Raw genomic sequence first — 18,266 nt, 5'->3', positions numbered from 1 at the left:
TTTCCAAAATCTCATTAATAAATTCCAGGTTTAGGTAATAAAATCTCTGGCCAGTCCTCTTTCCGCTTCCCCCCATGGGATCAGCATCACATTGCAGCCTCTGAAATGGGCCCCCATACTAGAAATTACCATAATCCAGACCTAAGCTCCAACCTCTTCACCCACAACCTAGGTAATTAAATTATGGTAATGTTGTTGGGTAGATGAAACCACCAGATGCCATTAGTCTCCCGGTTTTACTCAAGCTCAATTCTGTCAAGTGTTTGAAGGGAGTGATACTTTGGTCAGTTAAATTTTATTTCCTCACAAGAAGTCACATATATTGAATTGCTAATATTGTCTCAGTCACTTAATACATTTTATTGTTTTTAAACCCCTTTTAAGTATTCCAATCCAAAGACAAAAATAAATGTTACAGAAACTTTCCAAATTATGAGTTGTTTGTATTTACATCATGCTGTTAAAGCAACAGATATGCTGTGTTGTATGCACTTTTCCCAAGACACATGAATCCTATTAAGTGTTATTAGCAATATTTTTTTTTTCCAATGAATTCTCTTTCCATTCTCTTTCACATTGTGACAAATGATGGCATGTAAACAATCTCTTCCACCAAAATGACAAACTGTTGAATGTACTTGAAATATGTGTGGGAAAAACATGAGTAATGTTATGTAAAGGCACAAATGAATGGGCTAATTAGTATATCATTCAAGAGTTTGCAGACTTGGAGGCTTAGCTCCCCAAATAAAATGGTTCGCTTAAAATAATGTCATAATTTATTTTAGGCTATTTGATCATTCCATGGAAGGATTCAAAAACTGGGAGTTTATGACTACTCACTGCTGGAGTGAAAAAGCAGCAGGTGACTGGATCTTAGAAATCTGTGACACTCCATCTCAGCTAAGAAATTTCAAGACTCCAGGTATGACTCTAAGCTTTATTTGGGCTCAGTGAATTCAGAAGAATGCTTGCAGTTGCTAATACTGCCTTGACTGTTTTCCACCTTTTATTTACAGCTGTAACATCACAGGTTTTAGTCTGAAGGCAGAGCTGTGAAGAGCATTATTCTGTGAAGAGCATTATTCTTAATTTCAGTTATCAATGCACTCTTCATTTTTATGTTGCTGTTATTTGCCTTTTAAGACATGTGGTTCTCTTTTATTCTAAACTTACTTCTGGTTTCCATGGAGAATTTCATCTTCTCAGGCATAAACTGCCCTCTTCTTTGCAGTCACATGTGTTGCCTCAAATTATAAAAAGAGACTTTGGCCATTTAGAGCTACATCATACCAGACATGAATTCTTCAAGCAGAGACAGGCCCCTGTACCATGTGACAGGTTACCAAGACTCAGTGCTTTAAACAAAGCCAAATCTTTACTAGTCGCAGTTTTCAAGGAAAAAGATCCAAAACTGCATGAAATTGCATGTACCACATTTGAAAGAAGTTACAGTATATCCATATGCAGGCATCTGTTTTCTTGGTTGTTGAATATAGATTTATCAGACCGATCTTCAACATAAGTTAGAGCAGCCCAGAGTTATTAAGCTGTATTCATATTGCCTGTGACTTTCATGGCTGATACAAGGCCCATATTCACTTGGCCTATATCAGCTATATAGGGCCCATGGCTTTATTTTCATGTTTTTTTATTTTGCTTTGTATTTTTTATCCTACCCATAAGAAAAAGTGTCATTTATCGGTGTTTACACAACTAGAAAATCCCACTATACAAGAGAAAGAAATTCATGGCTTGCTACCACTAGTAGGTTGTGTCATGCTCCTGCACATATGGACAGAGTGCCCAGACCTCACATTCATCCACTCATGAATTGTGCTCCTAGTAAGAATTTTTGAGGCTACAGATGTTCTTCTGCTTTTAATTCCCACTGCACAGTTCAGTTTCATTCACATATTTCAGTATCAGCACTTCGAAAGAAATGGAGATTGAGAAAAGGGCTTTCAAAGAGACTCATGGGAGTACATGCTTACTTCTATTTGCTAGTTATGAGAGATGAGTATATACTTGCCTTTGGACTTACTGAAAACTTAAACCATAAAAACCATTTTGAAATAGATATATTACACACAGATGAAAATACCACTGTTTATGCATGAATACTGAATATAGGTCCTTTCTTTGGAGCCCTACATCAAAGTAGATAGAAACCCTTTAATAAAAATAATCAAAGGTGAAATATCACTTAAACAATCTAGATTAAAACATGTTAGAGAGATGAATACTGCTGATGTATTGGAAATCATTTATCACTGAATCTAAATTAACAGTTACTCTGGTTGGACAGCATGTCAGAATGCAGTAATATTACATTGGAAGCGACAAATCTATTTGATTACTGCTTTCTGATAGATAAAAATTAATTATAAGAATTCGGCTATGAAATATATTTAGGACTACAATGGCATTAGCAATAGAATTAGTTTATAATTTAATGAAATAAAAGATACATTCCATCTTGGGCAGCTAAGTAAATTCACAAAGCAGTAAGAGTTTTCTCACTCATTTGCTAAAAATCAATTCTGAATTTTAAGACATAGATGTTAACTTAAAGTACTTGAAGCTCTAAAAATATATCCTTGTGAACTTAACAATAGGGGATTTTAAGTATATTTGTTCCTGAATTAGTAGGTTATTGAAAGTCATTAAAACTATTCAAATGAGCCTCACTAAGTATAAGTACTTCTATTGTTTCTACTACATAAAAAGCACACATAAAGAAACATTGACTAAAATGCAAACTGAAGTGCTTAAAAGCTTTGAGTTTAAAATAAGAAAGGCTAGCATGATAGGGCATGTACATGTAGTTGACTATTCTAGAATAATGTTAATTGTTTCAATTCCACTTTGTCCAAGAAGGGCCCATTAATATTTCTGCCACCGGAGATGGAGTACTTCGTTTTCCTCTTGGTTGAAATTTGATTTGTTAAATTATTCTGATTGGAATGAAGGCTATGTGCAGTTTGCCTGTTCCAGGTAAATGTGCCTTTCTCGGAGGCCAGCTGGTCCAATCATTCCTGCAGCCTACAAACTCAGTCAGACTATTTCCATTGTGACAGAGCAAGCCAGGGCACAGGAGGAATTCTAATGTGTGAACACGGAGTTGTCCTATCTCCTTCCTATTGCAGGTGGTACATAGGCCAAACTCAATTGGATTTATACATTTTACTTTGGACAAAAATGAACCCTTTCATTTCAAAATTATGACAAAATGGAAATGCTGATTTTATGCTGCTTAGATAATTTTCTGTCTAAAAAATCTAACACAGAGATCAGCCACACTCAACTGCTGTTGAAATTGGAATTGAATGGGAATTTTAGTTCTTTATTTCTGCTCTTCATTAGCTAAATTATGTTCTTTTTAATGCAGCAGATGGCCAGATAGCCAATCTTTCTGCTTTTTAAAAAAGTTTCTCTGCCTGTCTGGCCATGAAATCATATTGTCTTATTGCTTGTCTCAGTTGTCTGCATAACCTGAATTTTTTTTTAGGATGCTAAACCAGCAGTCATAAGCCAAAATTTTTAAAACCTGTTACATAATATGGGGTCAGTAAGTCCCTATTGAAGACCAAGATAATCAGTGTGATTTTCAAAATTGCTGAGCAGTGAACAACTTTTTATTAATGTCTGTGGTAACTCTAAGGTAGCCAGTGTCATTCAAATGTCAGCTGTATACTCAAGTGGTTAACTTTAAGCACAGCATTTTGAAAATCTTTATTAACATCTTCTAGAGCTCTGAAAGGAAAAACCAACATTACCAATGTTTCAATTTTCACTTCATTTTATTTGCATTGATCATGGCTCACCATGGTTTTGCAGTGGTAAAATGTTCTTAGCTGAGTGATGTTAATTGCACCAGTAAATGCAGAGCAAAGTTTCCAGTACACTCAAAAGGGGTATTCATTAAATGTATTTGGAAAAGCAGCCATAGACTATGAGCAGAATTGTTCAGGGATTCAAGGGGCAGTTTAGTGTTTGGTTTGTTGGGTTTTTTTAATTTTCAGTGCTTTAAAATTTAATAGAGGGGAGGAGTTAAACAACAACTAAGTAATTTAATTTTAATCAAATTACTGAAAAGAGACAAAAATCAATTATTTTCAACTCCATCTTGTACTTGTTATTCCTGACACAGTCAGGAACGTCTCTGGCTTGAAGGACAAGTTAGGGTAGCTCTTCACCTGTGTGTGTACCAGAACCCAGTGGTTCATCGAACAGGCATGAAGGACAGCCACAGTGCAACATGTTTCAGCTACTCCCCTGGCACACTCCCTGTACTAAAGCCTAGAAAAGAGTTAGTAGCATAGACCCATTTTGCAAACTGTTCATCCCAACTATTCTCCAGACATCTTTTCCAGCCCCTTTATGTCACCAGGACAGTCTAAAAGTGGCCAGCTACATTTCCAGCTTCACATTTAAAGCCTGTTCCTGCACACTCCTGTTTTACATACATAGTTGTATAGATCTTAGTGATTTATCAATATCAATACTTTATATATACTCTTCTCAGTACTACAGTAGCTAATCTCATGGGACTGATTTCTTTTGCTTCGTGAGGACTAAAGCCTAAAGACCCAACTCTGGAAGAAAAGGGGCAGTAAAGCCAGAGGATGTGGAGAAAGTAGACCTGCCCAACCAAAGGTTGTGGAGGAACCTGATACACTGAAGGAATCCTGCTGCAGAACTTACTCTTTACTTTCTTTTAACTGGAGTGTGAAACAGTGCTTGAGACTGGTTAGGTTTTAATATGCATTTCGGTTTCACAAGATGCAGTCTAGTTGTGAATTTAGATCATGGTTCATTGTATACTGGCTAGTAATATGTCCCCCAGCTTTCTAGAGCAGTGGTTGACCTGTGATGGAAGCTGTCCAGTAACACTTCTGTTCTGAAAGATTTGAAAGTGCCTGCCTTATATTAGTGGTGGATAAACTCAGCTGTTTGGGCATGTTGGGATTAGTCTCCACACTGAACAGAATGTGAAGTAAACAAAAGGTGCTTAAACACAATTTATGGTGCCTCTCAGTTTATCACCGTAGCCTGCAGTTTATCACACTGATATCACATCATGCCTGTTTCTTGTTTCTGTTGTGTGCATGTGTTTGTTTAGCTATTGAAAGGTCTTATAATTAAGAGCTGCAGTTTTCCTGTAATCAAATTGAGAACAAAGAGCCAACATGTCATCATATCCCTCCACTGGCAAGGTAATGCCACATCTGTTACCCGTAAAGAAATGCAGGGTCTAGTTCATAAAAGTAGTGCATGTGATTTCTGCATTTAATTCTGTAGAGTTTATGGAGGTGGACATGTGCTTGCTGTGAAACACTGTGATATACCCTTTCTCCTATACATACAATACGAGGCCTCTGTTACATACTAAATACAAGCAGGGTAAAGGATTATTCTAGCCAAACTAAATGATGGAATCAGCCAAAAATGGGGAAAGAAAGATTTTGGCTTAAATGTGCATACTTTGTTTATTCATTATAAAAGCGTGTGTGTATGTATATATACTTAGTTATTGAAATATTTTCATTGTGCAAATTAAACCTGCCTTGAGGCAGGCTTCATTTATTTGCTGGCAAGTCACATGAATTTTTCCCCTCTTTATTTACTGAACCCTTCTTAAAAGGCAGCTAATCTCCTGAGAGACCCTGCATTATTCCCTTCACTGCCCTCTTGCATTAGGTGTACATTCAAAGCACCAATCCTTCCTGCAGTAATGTTAGTACAGGCCCTTCCATGTGTGTACAGTCCAGACACAATACACTGTGCCTGAGAAGCATCTTTACCTTTGGTTATTTTTAGTGGGTTCTTGCAAATACTTTTTTCTAGTATTCAGTATTTTTACCAGTGTTCTGGAAGAAGTATAAAATCAGCCCTTGGAAAGTTTAGTGATCTTTGGAGCATAATAATGATGAGGAAGAAAAGATCTGAATAACTTAGCAAAACACACATTTTTTATTGCAGCTAATATATTGTGGTCCATATGCTGTAGAAGTTGGGTTAAAACACAAAAAGGATAGAGACTGTATGTGGAGAAGCTGTAGGTTTGAAAAGGCTGTAGAGATGGCTGCATATCTGGTTAAAAATGACCTCACTATGTGACTCCTTTCCTAAAAAGAAAAGTTCCTTTAAGGACCCAGCTGAATCACTCTAAAGAACATTGAGAGGTAACTTGATCTCCACATGTTTATACAGGAAGAAAATATGTGATTTGGGTCTTTTTAATCTAGCAGGGACTAAAAAGCTACATGGCTGTGAGCTACAGGTAGGAAAAGACAAATTGAAAATAAGGTGAATGCAGTTCTACGGCCAAGGTAGTTAGCCAGTAGTTTGGCAGCAGGTGTGGTAGACTCTTCATCAGCTCATTTTTTTAAATCAGGATTGAATATCTCTTTAAAAAAAGTAATGCTTTGCTTTAGCTGTGAAAAGTTGGAAGCTACTGTGTGAAACAACTGTCGTGTGATGTATTCTCTCACCTACAGTTTCTTCTCAAAAACTGAGTATAGAGCAGAGATGGTTTTGTATGAAGTGTAGAAATTTGTGTCCCAGAAAGATTACATTGGGTTGGCAAGAGACAGATTCCCATCTTTAACCCCAGTATAAACTATTTAAAAGAATTGGGCTATCATCTGTCAGATAGTGGGTTTGCTTATTGTGGCTCACTGCTTGAAGGATGAATGTAAAAGCAGAGACATAATGTATTGTCTTGCTCATGTCAATGGAGGATACCAGAAGACATTGGGAAAATACAGAAAATCACTTGTAAAGGTCAAACTAATTTGCTTGCACAGGTTGAAAAAGTCCAAGTGAATGATATGAAAGCTCAAATTATTGAGTATCATTGAAATGAAAGAAGAGGAAGATGGCTTGAATTTAATTTTGCATGAAGTATACTAAGTGAATTTCTTGAGCAGAGACATACCTGGATTACATTTCTTTTTAAATAATAGTTCTAAGGGAAGAGTATTTTAACCACAGAACAGCCTCCAAAACAGGATCTTTTAAATCCAGAAAATAAATACTCCCTGTTCCTCTGTTCCCTTTCTTTTCTGATGAGAATTTGACATTTACAACTAGGTACTCAAACATAGATAAATATAATCAAGAGAATAGGTTAAGACCAAACTTATGTTCCATCTTTTCAAACAAGGATGTATTTTTTGTGCATCTTTAGGCATTATTCAAGTGCTAACTTGTTGTGCTCTTTCACAGAATTAATTCACTGGGTAGTATAGACAGAAATGTGGGGACTGGGAAGTTCACACTTTGTGTCCTGACAGCCTGAACTGATGACTTGATATACATTTATCTTTTTATTCTTCCAAAAAAAAAAAAAAAAAAACAAAAACACAAAACAAAAAAAACAACTTGCCAAAACATCAGATAATGCTTCAGGGAGGCAAATAATTTTTTCTTTCTTCACTCAAGTACTGAGAAGGTAAAATATTAGTGATGAACACAGACATTGCAGTGATATATCTGCCAAATAACTAGGGCAAATAAATAAGAAATTATGCTGGTACACTAATGTTCTACCATGTAGATTTTAAAAGAAGTTGTTTCTTGTTAATTGAGGTGTGTCCTGTAAGCCAATGAAAAGTACTCTTGAGTAACAAACACAATGTGACCCCTTTCTTAAGTCAGAATTCTGAATACAGCTAGTTAGCTAAAAGATCTCAGATTAGAATTACTGGATAATTAGTGTTTTGAGGGGAAGTGAAATCCAGAGCAAAAAATCCTTGTTGAGTACCATACACATTTTCCAAGTAACTCTATGGCCAAAGGTATTGTTGTTGATTGTTTATATTAAGTTCAACCTGTGGTGCAAACTTTTACTAGATCTACAAGAGGCTGGAGCACAATGAAAATCTGATTGAAGCATGCTTTCTCAGTTTATAGTGAAGCAGTGATTGTACTGTCTATATGAAACTGAAGACACTTATTTGAAAAGCAATGTCTTCTATACGTACTCTCAAAGTCATGTTTACAAATTATATGTTTTTGTAAGACACAGAAAATAGAAATGGTTTCTAAAACTAGATTTTAAATACTTAACTTCTAGGCAAATTGAAAGAGTGGTCCTTAGTACTGTATGGAACATCCATCCAGCCTTACTCACCAAGAAATGATTTTCCAAAAGTGGAAAGAGTGCGCTCTAGTCCAGTTGAAGACCCTACAGAGGATTATGGAACAGATGACTATTCTGGTGCGTACATTCATTTACTCTGATTGGGCATTTACTGAACACATAATAGGTTGAAGGAGTGACCTGACACTCTGCATATGTAAAATGTTCTGTGAAGTGGATTCTTAATTTAAGGTCAGAACTTTTTGTTTCATAATTTAAAGTTAGATATTTTTATTTCATCCTTATGAGTTTGTAAGCATGGAGTTACATATTTTTAAGCTGCACAACATACTATGAAGAATGCACTGCTTTTCATATAAGTATATAAAAATACATATACATACATATTCACACATATATATGAAAAACATTGTCTTCTACATCTGTGTTGTCATGGATCCCTATAGAAGTTTTTCAACCTTATCATTAGACTTTAATAGAGTTAGATTTTTGGCACTGCAAAATAAGTAAACTTGGCAGTTTCCTACATGTAATCCAATGTTAGGAGCATCGTGTAGATGGTTAGGGCTGATGAATCTTAAGTATAGCTCCGGCAAGCAAACTCAGGACAAAGTTCAGTTTTGAAGTTTCTGTTATTACAGTCTCCTGCCACAGCATGTCAGACCCACAGTCCCTATTTTAGATGGAGAGCTGCTGAACTCCTTGTTTTGGTGATGAAACACTACCATCTCTGCTGTAAAGGTCACTAACTTCTTAAGTTTTTGTATGAAGCAAACTCACTTTACTTCAAGTTTACTTGATGTTAGGATAAATTTCAAGATGGCTGCCAAACTCAATGCATTTCATTCATGAGAGAGCAGTAATCCTGAAAGTTATAACTTCACCCATGGACTTTGTTCACCTACATAAAGGCAGGAGTTGATGGTTCTCTCCTCCCGTAGCAGGAAGGACCTATTTGAAAACTGTAAACATAGGATCATAGAATATCTCGAGTTGGAAGGGACCCATAAGGATCATCGAGTCCAACATGAGTGCAGGTGAGATGGAAGACTTGCTAATCAGCAAGAATTAGCCGAGGTTTTTGCAGCATGTAGCAGCACAGAGGGAAGTGCATCTGGGCCCTGGTGGCTGGTTCCATAGCCACTGGTAGCCACTTGGACCAGTTATTACCCAGCTGGTAACCAGAGTAGCCACTGATCATGTTGTTCATCATTTATGTTGACCTGCTTGTTCTAAGTGTTTTTGCTAATAAGTCCTTATTATGAACTACAGAAGCCTTTGCACATTTCTGAATAAAATTCAAAATGAATTGTAACTCATTAGGAAAGCATCTGTTTGGAACTAGAAATAGTTTCTCTTTGATAGATTCTATAGAAGATGCCACACTTGCTAAAAATTACAAATCACTCTGAATAAATAGTGAGGCCAGGATTTGCAAGGTCTTCAGGTACTAAAAAACATTGCTTTTGGGGGGAGCCAAATTACTATTTGGAACTCAAATCAAACAGGGGAACAGACTAACTGCATTCTGCATTAAAATACTGTCTCCTAAGGGGTGCTAAGTACTAACTGAGAAGTCTTAATCCTTTCCGCCCCATATTCTGGTTTTATTACAGGTCCCTGCAATGCAGAATGCAGTAAAGTAGGGTGTGATGGTCCAGGACCAGATCATTGTACTGATTGTTTGCACTACTACTACAAATCTAAGAACAACACACGGTAAGACCAAGAGAAAAAATCTTTACTTCATAGATTTCTTAATATATATCTTAACTTCCTTTCCTCTTTTCTTTGCTACAGTCATGGATAATTCATTTTCCACCGAATTTGACAAATTTTCTTAGGAGTTGAAAAAAAAACCCTAGCTAATCAGAATTTAAAGTACAGCCTTCAAACACCGTTCTTTGATTATTTCCCCATCTCTTGATTATATTTTCATAAGAGGCTATATACATAAAACTCTGATAGCTACTACAGCTTCTGTGATTGAGTTTGAACAAGATAGGAAGAAATGTAGATGGTCAAAAATGGTACTGTATGACTGCCTGACAAGGCATTTGCCAGTGAGATAGCATATGCTGTAGGGAAATAAATGGAAGAGAAAAGGCACCCTGATGCAATGCTTTGGAGGGTTACATCTTAGTAAACATCTGATGATTAGAAAAGCAGCAATGCTGAGAAATACTTCTGCTTTGCAGTCATGGTCCAGGAGTGTGGTGGCAGGTTATTTCATTAACGACTCTGCCTTCTCTTCCCTGCTGTCTGCAGGATCTGTGTTTCGACCTGCCCACCTGGTCACTACAATGCAGACAAGAAACGCTGTAAAAAATGCTCACCCAATTGTGAAACCTGTGTTGGAGGCCATAGTGACCAGTGCATGACCTGTAGATCTGGCTACTACCTGAATGAAGTAACCAATAGCTGTATTACCAACTGCCCTGATGGGTTTTACCTGGATAAGAGTTAGTATTTCTTGTTGTTTCTTTATTGTGGGCTACAGAATTTGATCTGGGGAGGTTGCTGGAATACTTGCGAGCAGGAAAAGTGTATGTTGATGCATCTATCTCTTATCCTATTCCTCTTATTAAATTGTTGCCAAGTGTGATCAAGAATCTCCTCAAAAATCTTCCTTTAATTCAAAAACCATTCTTAGTGGCAGGATGTCTTTTCTGCTTGTGGCTAGCAGTAACAGTAGCAGAACGAGGGCAGTTCAAGAGCAGGTCAGCCACAGGACTGAGCACGTTATCACTATGCCAGAAGGGGACAGGCAGCACCCACATTTTGAACACGAGGAGTTCCCCATTCACCCAAATTCATATGGTATAGCACCAGATAGAAGAGAAAGCTGAGGAATCTACCATGGCCACTGAACCAGAGCTCTAAGAAAAATAGGCTCCTCAGATGTAAAACACAGTTGCAATTAATGTTTCTGGCAGACCTACATACCTGCGGTGGTGTGACAACCCAAGAGCAGTAATTCTCTGCCATGTGAGACACCTGCCTTCAATTTCCTCCTGTGATTGCCAAGTAGACTGCCTATGTTTCACTTCTAGCTTTGGCTAGCAAAAATACTTAAACATATTTTCAAATGTGTTTAACACTGCAGTGACTTCAGTTATCTTTAGACACATCCTTAGAAGATAAATATGTGCTCAGGAGCTTTGTTCATCCAGGTACCTAACCTTTTGCTGTCTGCATCATGAAGCTCTGTATTTGAGAATTAGTAAAAGCAGCTAGTACTTCAATTCTTCCATTTTTCACTGTGTGAGAACTACAGTAAAGGGAATTCCTTTCCACCCAATTACGATGAATTGATGAAAATTTAGGATTAAATGGGAACAGAAGGTTTTTCTTCTCAGAAAGGTACACAGCACTGCATCTCAAAAGACAACAGTTCTGAAGAGAGAGAGAGTCATCTCTTAAAGTAGGGAGCTCTTGAGATGAAAAGGAAGGTGTTAAGCAATTTATGTGTTGACTTTGTTAAGATCATACCTGTTCATGCAGGTGTGTCTTTAAGCATCAAATCAGGAAGACAGAACAGCATGCTTACGTGGAAAGTGTAAGAGGTAAATTGCAGGACAGTCTCTGGAACACATGGCAATCTCTACTGCGTATCACTGTTACATGAAAAGACAATTTCAGTCCATACTGCAAATAGTTAATGTGAATTTAAAATATTTATGAAGATTTTTTAATGGCCTCAAAGCATATTTTTCTCAGGGTACAACTATAATTTCAAATGTTTAGAAATAGATTAAACCATTTGATGTTTGATGGGAAAAGCTAATGATAGGCAGAATTTAGCTATTTTAGTGTAGCTTGCTGCTTCCCTTCCTGATGTCAAGCTAGAAAGCAATAAGTCATGTAGTAGTATATCCATATAATTTTATTAAACATCACTGACCAAGGTTTTCTGGGCTGTTTTCCCATTTTTCCTATGTAGATAAGATTGTTTGCCGAAAATGTAGTGAAAACTGTAAAACGTGTGTTGAATTCCAAATCTGCACAGAATGCAAACATGGCTTAAGGTAAGGAAATTATGGGTGTCGCTAAACACAATACCTGAAGAGGCTTACAATGCTGTGGATACACAATGAAGAACATCAGATAGTTATTTAATCTTGAGTGGCCCTCATTTCAGGTGTTCCATTGCTGTTTAGTTTGTAATATAGTATTTTCTTGTGCTACTATGTGCCAGTTTGGCTAAAAACAGATTTTTAGAAGACCTTTCATTTAAGGTAAAATAAAAGCAACAGTTATGTGGAAAGCTGGCTTCTTCACTTTTTTGACCTATAGTGTTGCAGTCAAAAATTATTTTAGAGGTAGAGCTGATGAATCGTATTAATCTTTCTGATTCATTCCTGTGATAGTTAGAAACTATTTTCTTATCTTTATTGTATTTCTTCATACATCCAGTCATTCACTTATCTCAAGTACCTCAGGCTCAATTCTGTTACAATATATTGCGCACATATTTTAAACAGCAGTGGATATTTTTTCTTCATAGGGGGACTTAATCATTCTTGAAACTGATAGGTAAAACCTACAAAGCAGCAGTACATATTTCAAGCTCCTTTATGAATGAATGACCTTTTGATCCAAGCAGCTAAGGTCAAAAATCTTATAAAATTCATGACAGAATGTATACTGACTTTATGCCACATAAAATATGAAGTCAATATTAAGTATCTGTAGGGGTTCTTCTTGCAGAATATGAGTGTTCCACGAATGTTTTAACACTGAGCTTTTACCTTCCATCAAAGTGGATTTTCATCCCTTAGTAAAAGCTGAATGTTGTTTGCTTCTAGGACATCAATAGCTGGATTCCTTTTCATTTTGTAAAGCAATTCTCTTTTCTGTGTATTTATGTTGCATCTAGATTATCCAAGTGCCAGCACAATATTTATTATGAATATCTCTATTTTTTTAAAAGTGACCCTTTGAAAAGGAAGTGTGATCTAATGGGAAGAAAAGCATGGGATCAGATCAGAAAATTGGTCTGTTTACATTGTCTGTGAAATACAAGTATCTGCTTTCCTTTTAAAATGTTATTAAATTTGCAGTCCATATTAAGATTCTGAAGAACTTTAACAGACTCAGCATGACCTTCTGCGCATCTGCAAAATAAAATTAGTAAATTAGCAGTTTAGAAGTTCCTACTATGGGCAAATATGTCAGGAGACCAAAGATCATATAGATTTGGGACCTTATAGGACACAGTTTCTATAGAAAAGTTATGTCCACATTTTCTTTATTTCTCAAGAACTGAGTTTCCCTGTCCATTAACACAAATAGTAGCTTGTAGCACCACTGAAGAAAGTAGACAAGTCCATTTGCTGTGGGAAGAGAAGGAGAAATTGAAATATAAAAAAATTAAAAGAAACTAAACTTCATGTTTTCTTGGGCAGTATTAGCAAACTGAGATTGATTTTTGGTAACATTTTGAAAAAACACCATCTGTGTAGGTGTGACAGGTAAATGGAGCCTTACAGGACATACATTTCATATTCCTCAGTTGTTCGAAACTTGCTGTATTTCATTGGCAGAGTTATCGATGGGCCAGGGCCTGGGTGGGACTTGGGAGACCTAGATTCCAGTTCTGATCCTGTTACTGGCCCATTAAATAAACTTGGGCAAATTACTAGTTTTCCGATCTGTAAAAACATAATAATGCTACCTGCCTTGTAAAGCACTTTGAGGTGTATGACTGAGGAAAAATAATAAGAAAGCAGGGGTTGTTAGGTTTGTTGAATTGCTAATTTAATTTTTTCTAAACTGGGACCATATACAGTCTTGAAAATTCCCAGTGGTGCTGAGCACACATGACTTGCTGGATGCAATCTGTAAAGCAGGGTTAGCACTCACTCAGGGTGGTAATCCCCAGAGCTGAAGAGCACTTTTCAAGAAAGAGTTAAACTGGATGATGGTTCCACAGAAGATGGCAAACATGGCAGAGAAGTCCTGTCTTAAAAAAAAAAAAAAAACCAAGCCAAAAACAAACTGCTGTAGGCATCTTATAACATGAAAGCATAAACAGCTACATAGATGGAAGCATGGAAATGTCTCTTTATGCTATTTCTTTTTCCTCTGTTACTCACTCTTTTGTGCTCTCTCTCAAAAGTGCCTGCAGGCAGAATACCTCCAACTGTAATCTTGACAAATCTCCCCAGCCATGCAGAACTGGCATTCAGATAGGAGGTTTCAAAGGAAACTGCTATTGCAGAAAGAGGTGGTGATTTCCTTCACTGTGAATCTATTCTTAACCTGTGCTGTAGCATAGTATCCAGAGATGCTGCTGGTTTTTCAAGAGAAGCACGAGATCTTGTTAACAAGTCCCTTAGAATTTTTTTTAATACAGTGGTGCTTGCCCAGTGCCAAATTCCTCATGAGTAATTGCATTTTACATGCCTGAATTTTTAGTACACTTTGGCATTGTTCTTTTTTTTTTTTTTGTCCCCTACTACTTAGTAGTATTTACAATGAGTTTGTAAACAGCTTCTGTATTTCACCATGGGCAAAACTGCATTTCATTCCAACTTGAAGTGATTGCTGTCTCTAAATTTATAAAATATGACCAATGAAGGAAGCTGGTGTATCCTAATATATGGGTTGTTAGTTTATTAAAAGGGAACTACTGGGTTTTTGCATGACCTTTTTGTCCTCTGTTGCTGTTATCTGCCCTAACACTGTGGTTTTTTCTTTTTTACAATAGTTTGCATGGCACTAAATGTGCTGTCCGCTGTGAAGAAGGAAAATACCATAATGGTAGAGAATGTGAACCATGTCACCGTTCCTGTGCGACATGTGCAGGTACCTCATAGACGTTTATCTGCATCATTTCCTGTCCTCTTGTGTTTTTAGTTCTGATTCTACTATATCACAGTTACAGTATAACATGATTGTTTACATGTGAAAATTTAATTCTCTTCATACTTCTCTAATACTTTTTAAATACAGCAGACTTCTTTCCCTAACATGAAAATCTGTTTTCTAACTGAAAGTGTGCATAAACTCTTTTCCTTTCTTTTTTTCTGGGTTTTTTTTCTTCTTTTTTTTTTTTTTTTTTTCCTCTCAGTAGAGCTCATTCTGATTTCCAGTAATACCCTCCATTTTCTTTCTGGGATGGAATAAAGACTGATAGGTTGTGTGCGAGCTTTAGAACTACCAACAGCCATTTCAGATATACTGAAATTATGTAAGGTTGTTTATTCTAAGCATGTACCTTTATTTCTTGATGTTACTGTTTGAAAGAAAGTACAGCAGGTAAAACATAGTCTCTAAAATTATAAGATTTGCTATAGTTAGAGGTGCTGTCTGTTAGGCAACAAGAGGAACTAGCCAGTAATATAGTATATTTTCTCTCTGGTTTAAGGTGCTGGAGTAGATGCCTGTATAAACTGCACACAGGGTTATTTCATGGAAGATGGAAGATGTGTGCAGTCCTGTAGTAGTGGTTATTATCTTGATCACTCTACTGAAATTGGATACAAAAGCTGCAAAAGGTATGATCAGTGTCTGATGTTTGGCAGTATATTAGCTATTACTATATTGAAAAAGATAATACTTACAAGAACATAAAACACTGCTGACTTCAAAAAATATAAAAAAATATATTGCATGCTAAGCAAATGATGGAAAAGCAGGGTTTTTTTAATTTTAATCCAAGTTATATTCATGCAGTCTTCTAGAAGTGTTTTTTCTTGTACATATATGTGTGCACTTCACTTTAAAAAAGCCTGTAGTGAGACTCTAAGTAGATATGCATAGAAATTTAAAATTTACAAATCTGGCAGAGGATCTGCATTTCTCAGTAACAAACAAAAATAGTCAAACTAGTTTTTTTAACTGCAAGTTAATTACTATTCATAAGGACCATTTCAGTTCTACAGCTGCATATTCACAAACATGGCACAAGTATATTACCAGACTGCTGTCCGAAATAGCTCACCTGACTCAGTGTACAAATGGGTGGATAAATGTTGGACAAGGCTGTGCTGTGCTGTGCTGTGCAAGGAAGGGACATTTTTTTTCTATTCCATTCTTTGTTAAACAAATACTATTTGTTGCCCTTTGGAATCATTTATTACTGACCCACTTTGAGTTCAGGGCAGGAAGGGAATCACCATGTGTTTTCCACACAAAAAAATAATAGATACACAATGCAAATATGATGGAGCCAGAAGGGTGATGAAAGGACTGGGCAGCAGGTCAGCCTTTTCTATCCTGTGGCTTTAGCGCATGCCTTGCTGGTGCATGTATGCACAATCAGCTTAATAATTTTGTTGATTACTTCTGCATAAAATTCCAAAATACTAGAATAATGCAGCTATTTAGTAAAAATGTGTGAACAGAAAGTGATTGGAGGAAAGAAACAGGACTGGGTTGCAGGGGGAGATGTAGTAGTAGTAGTAGTACTAGTAGCAGCAGCAGCAGCAGCATAGCTTCTGATACCTCTAGAAACAGCAAACAAGGCCTTTGCAATACAGAAAGAGGTCTCCTAGGAACTCTTGCATTTGGTGAGGCCGTAAGACCAACTCCGGCCATTGTCTTTCAGATGTGATGCCAGCTGTTTGGATTGCAGTGGTCAAGGAGACAGAAACTGTACGAGCTGTCCAAACGGCTATAACCTAGACACTGGTGTCTGTGTAGTGGGAACAGTCTGCAAGGATGGTGAGTGCAATTCTCTGAAAAGATCCGGTTTACCACTGCCAGCTTTTTTACATGTATTGGATTGGTTTGGTCTGGTATTCTTCTTTTGTTACAGTCTTGATTTGAAGTCTACATTACTTCTTAATTTTTTCAGGTTTATGAAAAGGAGAAAATACATTTGTGTGTATTAACAAGATTAGTCACATCCACTTTACTTGAATTTTCCTAAAATAGTTTCCCCCTGTGCCAACAACCTACCTTTCTTTCTTTATCTGTTTTTCAAAAGCCATTGCTTTCAAAAGATTTTTATATGAAGACCCTAGTATGCTATCAGTAGAATCACATTTATTTATTTCACCACTTTGAACTGTGAAAATACTGGTAAGTAAAAAAGATTTTAAGGGCCTGTAGTATTGCTTGAATTATGTGAAAGGGTAATGAGAACAAAAGAATTCTGAAATAGGGAGCACCCAATCTGTAGTAGAGATTTGAACTTCCTCCAAGTTCTCTGTGGCAACCAAGATAGCATTCTTATTGCATGTGATTGGCTTAATTATTCATTCCATTCAAATGTCACAATTGCAGATAACACCGTGCTTCCCTAAAAATGCTACTGTGTGAACTACTTGTAGATACAATCCAACAAGAAAATCATACCAGAACAAAGCCCAGTGTTAATCCATGTGGAAGATACCTCACATCAGATGTAGAAAAGGTTAACAATGACCATTCAGTCCAGCTCATTTCTGCTGGATTTAGTAAGGGTTTTACCAAAGACTTAAAAAATGAGAAAAAAGAAAGGGTGCAGGGTTGTGCCTTGTTTCTGTGGACCTGTACAGCTCCTGTTGGAGTTTAGGCCTTCAAACTTTGAAAAGTATCCTGTCCATCATAAAGTTATGTTACAGGTACTGGTAAACCAGTGATGAGACTTTTTCACATCAGGACATTAGCAGTGTCATTGTAATCTAGAGCAAGTCCAGAGAAGGTCAGATATAGATGGACAAATGAAGAGGAAGTGTAATGCTAAGAGTTTTAAGTAACCACAGTCTCAGTATGGTATTGCAGGTGAATTCTGCAATGCAAACTTTTGACATACCAGTTTGGTCTTTAGTACGGTTGGATAAATCTCTCCATTTGTATACATGCAACTTCAATCAGATACACATGTAGTTGCCCAAGACTGGAGATGCCCCATCTCAGTACTGTCTCCCCCATTCTTCCAAGTGCAGCTGCCATGAAAGGGCAACACATCAGTGTGTGTGCCTTCAGGCAATTTCAATGCACCATGCTGGATCCCACCACACAGCACACGTTCTCAACAGTCTAGGACAGCCAAGGAAAGTCCAGAAGGTGTTTTTTTTCTGTTGATTTACAAAGCATAGAGGGTCTCATTTCATTGCCTAACAATCAAGCGCTGGTTACTAGTGTAACTCTCTCTATAGGCTTTGCATTTCTGTTGAGAATGTTTTATTCTTTTTCTGTGGTTTGACTGTTTTATTCTTTTGAT

At 36.9% G+C, this 18,266-nt stretch overlaps 1 protein-coding gene across 2 annotated transcripts in view; it reads left to right on the top strand.

Annotated features, from left to right (window-relative positions):
• PCSK5 (proprotein convertase subtilisin/kexin type 5) overlaps positions 1 to 18,266 on the top strand; it is a 264,696-nt gene that overhangs the window by 178,285 nt on the left and 68,145 nt on the right. For both annotated transcript variants that reach the window (XM_069775866.1, XM_069775865.1), the window contains exons 13-20: positions 789 to 925; positions 8,084 to 8,227; positions 9,727 to 9,829; positions 10,379 to 10,572; positions 12,054 to 12,138; positions 14,823 to 14,920; positions 15,483 to 15,612; positions 16,665 to 16,780. In XM_069775866.1, the coding sequence (XP_069631967.1) occupies positions 789 to 925; positions 8,084 to 8,227; positions 9,727 to 9,829; positions 10,379 to 10,572; positions 12,054 to 12,138; positions 14,823 to 14,920; positions 15,483 to 15,612; positions 16,665 to 16,780 (1,007 nt within the window). The remainder of the gene's footprint in view (positions 1 to 788; positions 926 to 8,083; positions 8,228 to 9,726; positions 9,830 to 10,378; positions 10,573 to 12,053; positions 12,139 to 14,822; positions 14,921 to 15,482; positions 15,613 to 16,664; positions 16,781 to 18,266) is intronic.

This window comes from Haliaeetus albicilla, chromosome Z, assembly GCF_947461875.1.
Source record: "Haliaeetus albicilla chromosome Z, bHalAlb1.1, whole genome shotgun sequence".
In the NCBI taxonomy this organism is placed as follows: domain Eukaryota; kingdom Metazoa; phylum Chordata; class Aves; order Accipitriformes; family Accipitridae; genus Haliaeetus; species Haliaeetus albicilla.
The sequence above is the reverse complement of the archived record's forward strand: the minus strand, read 5'-3'. Positions and strand labels throughout refer to the sequence as shown.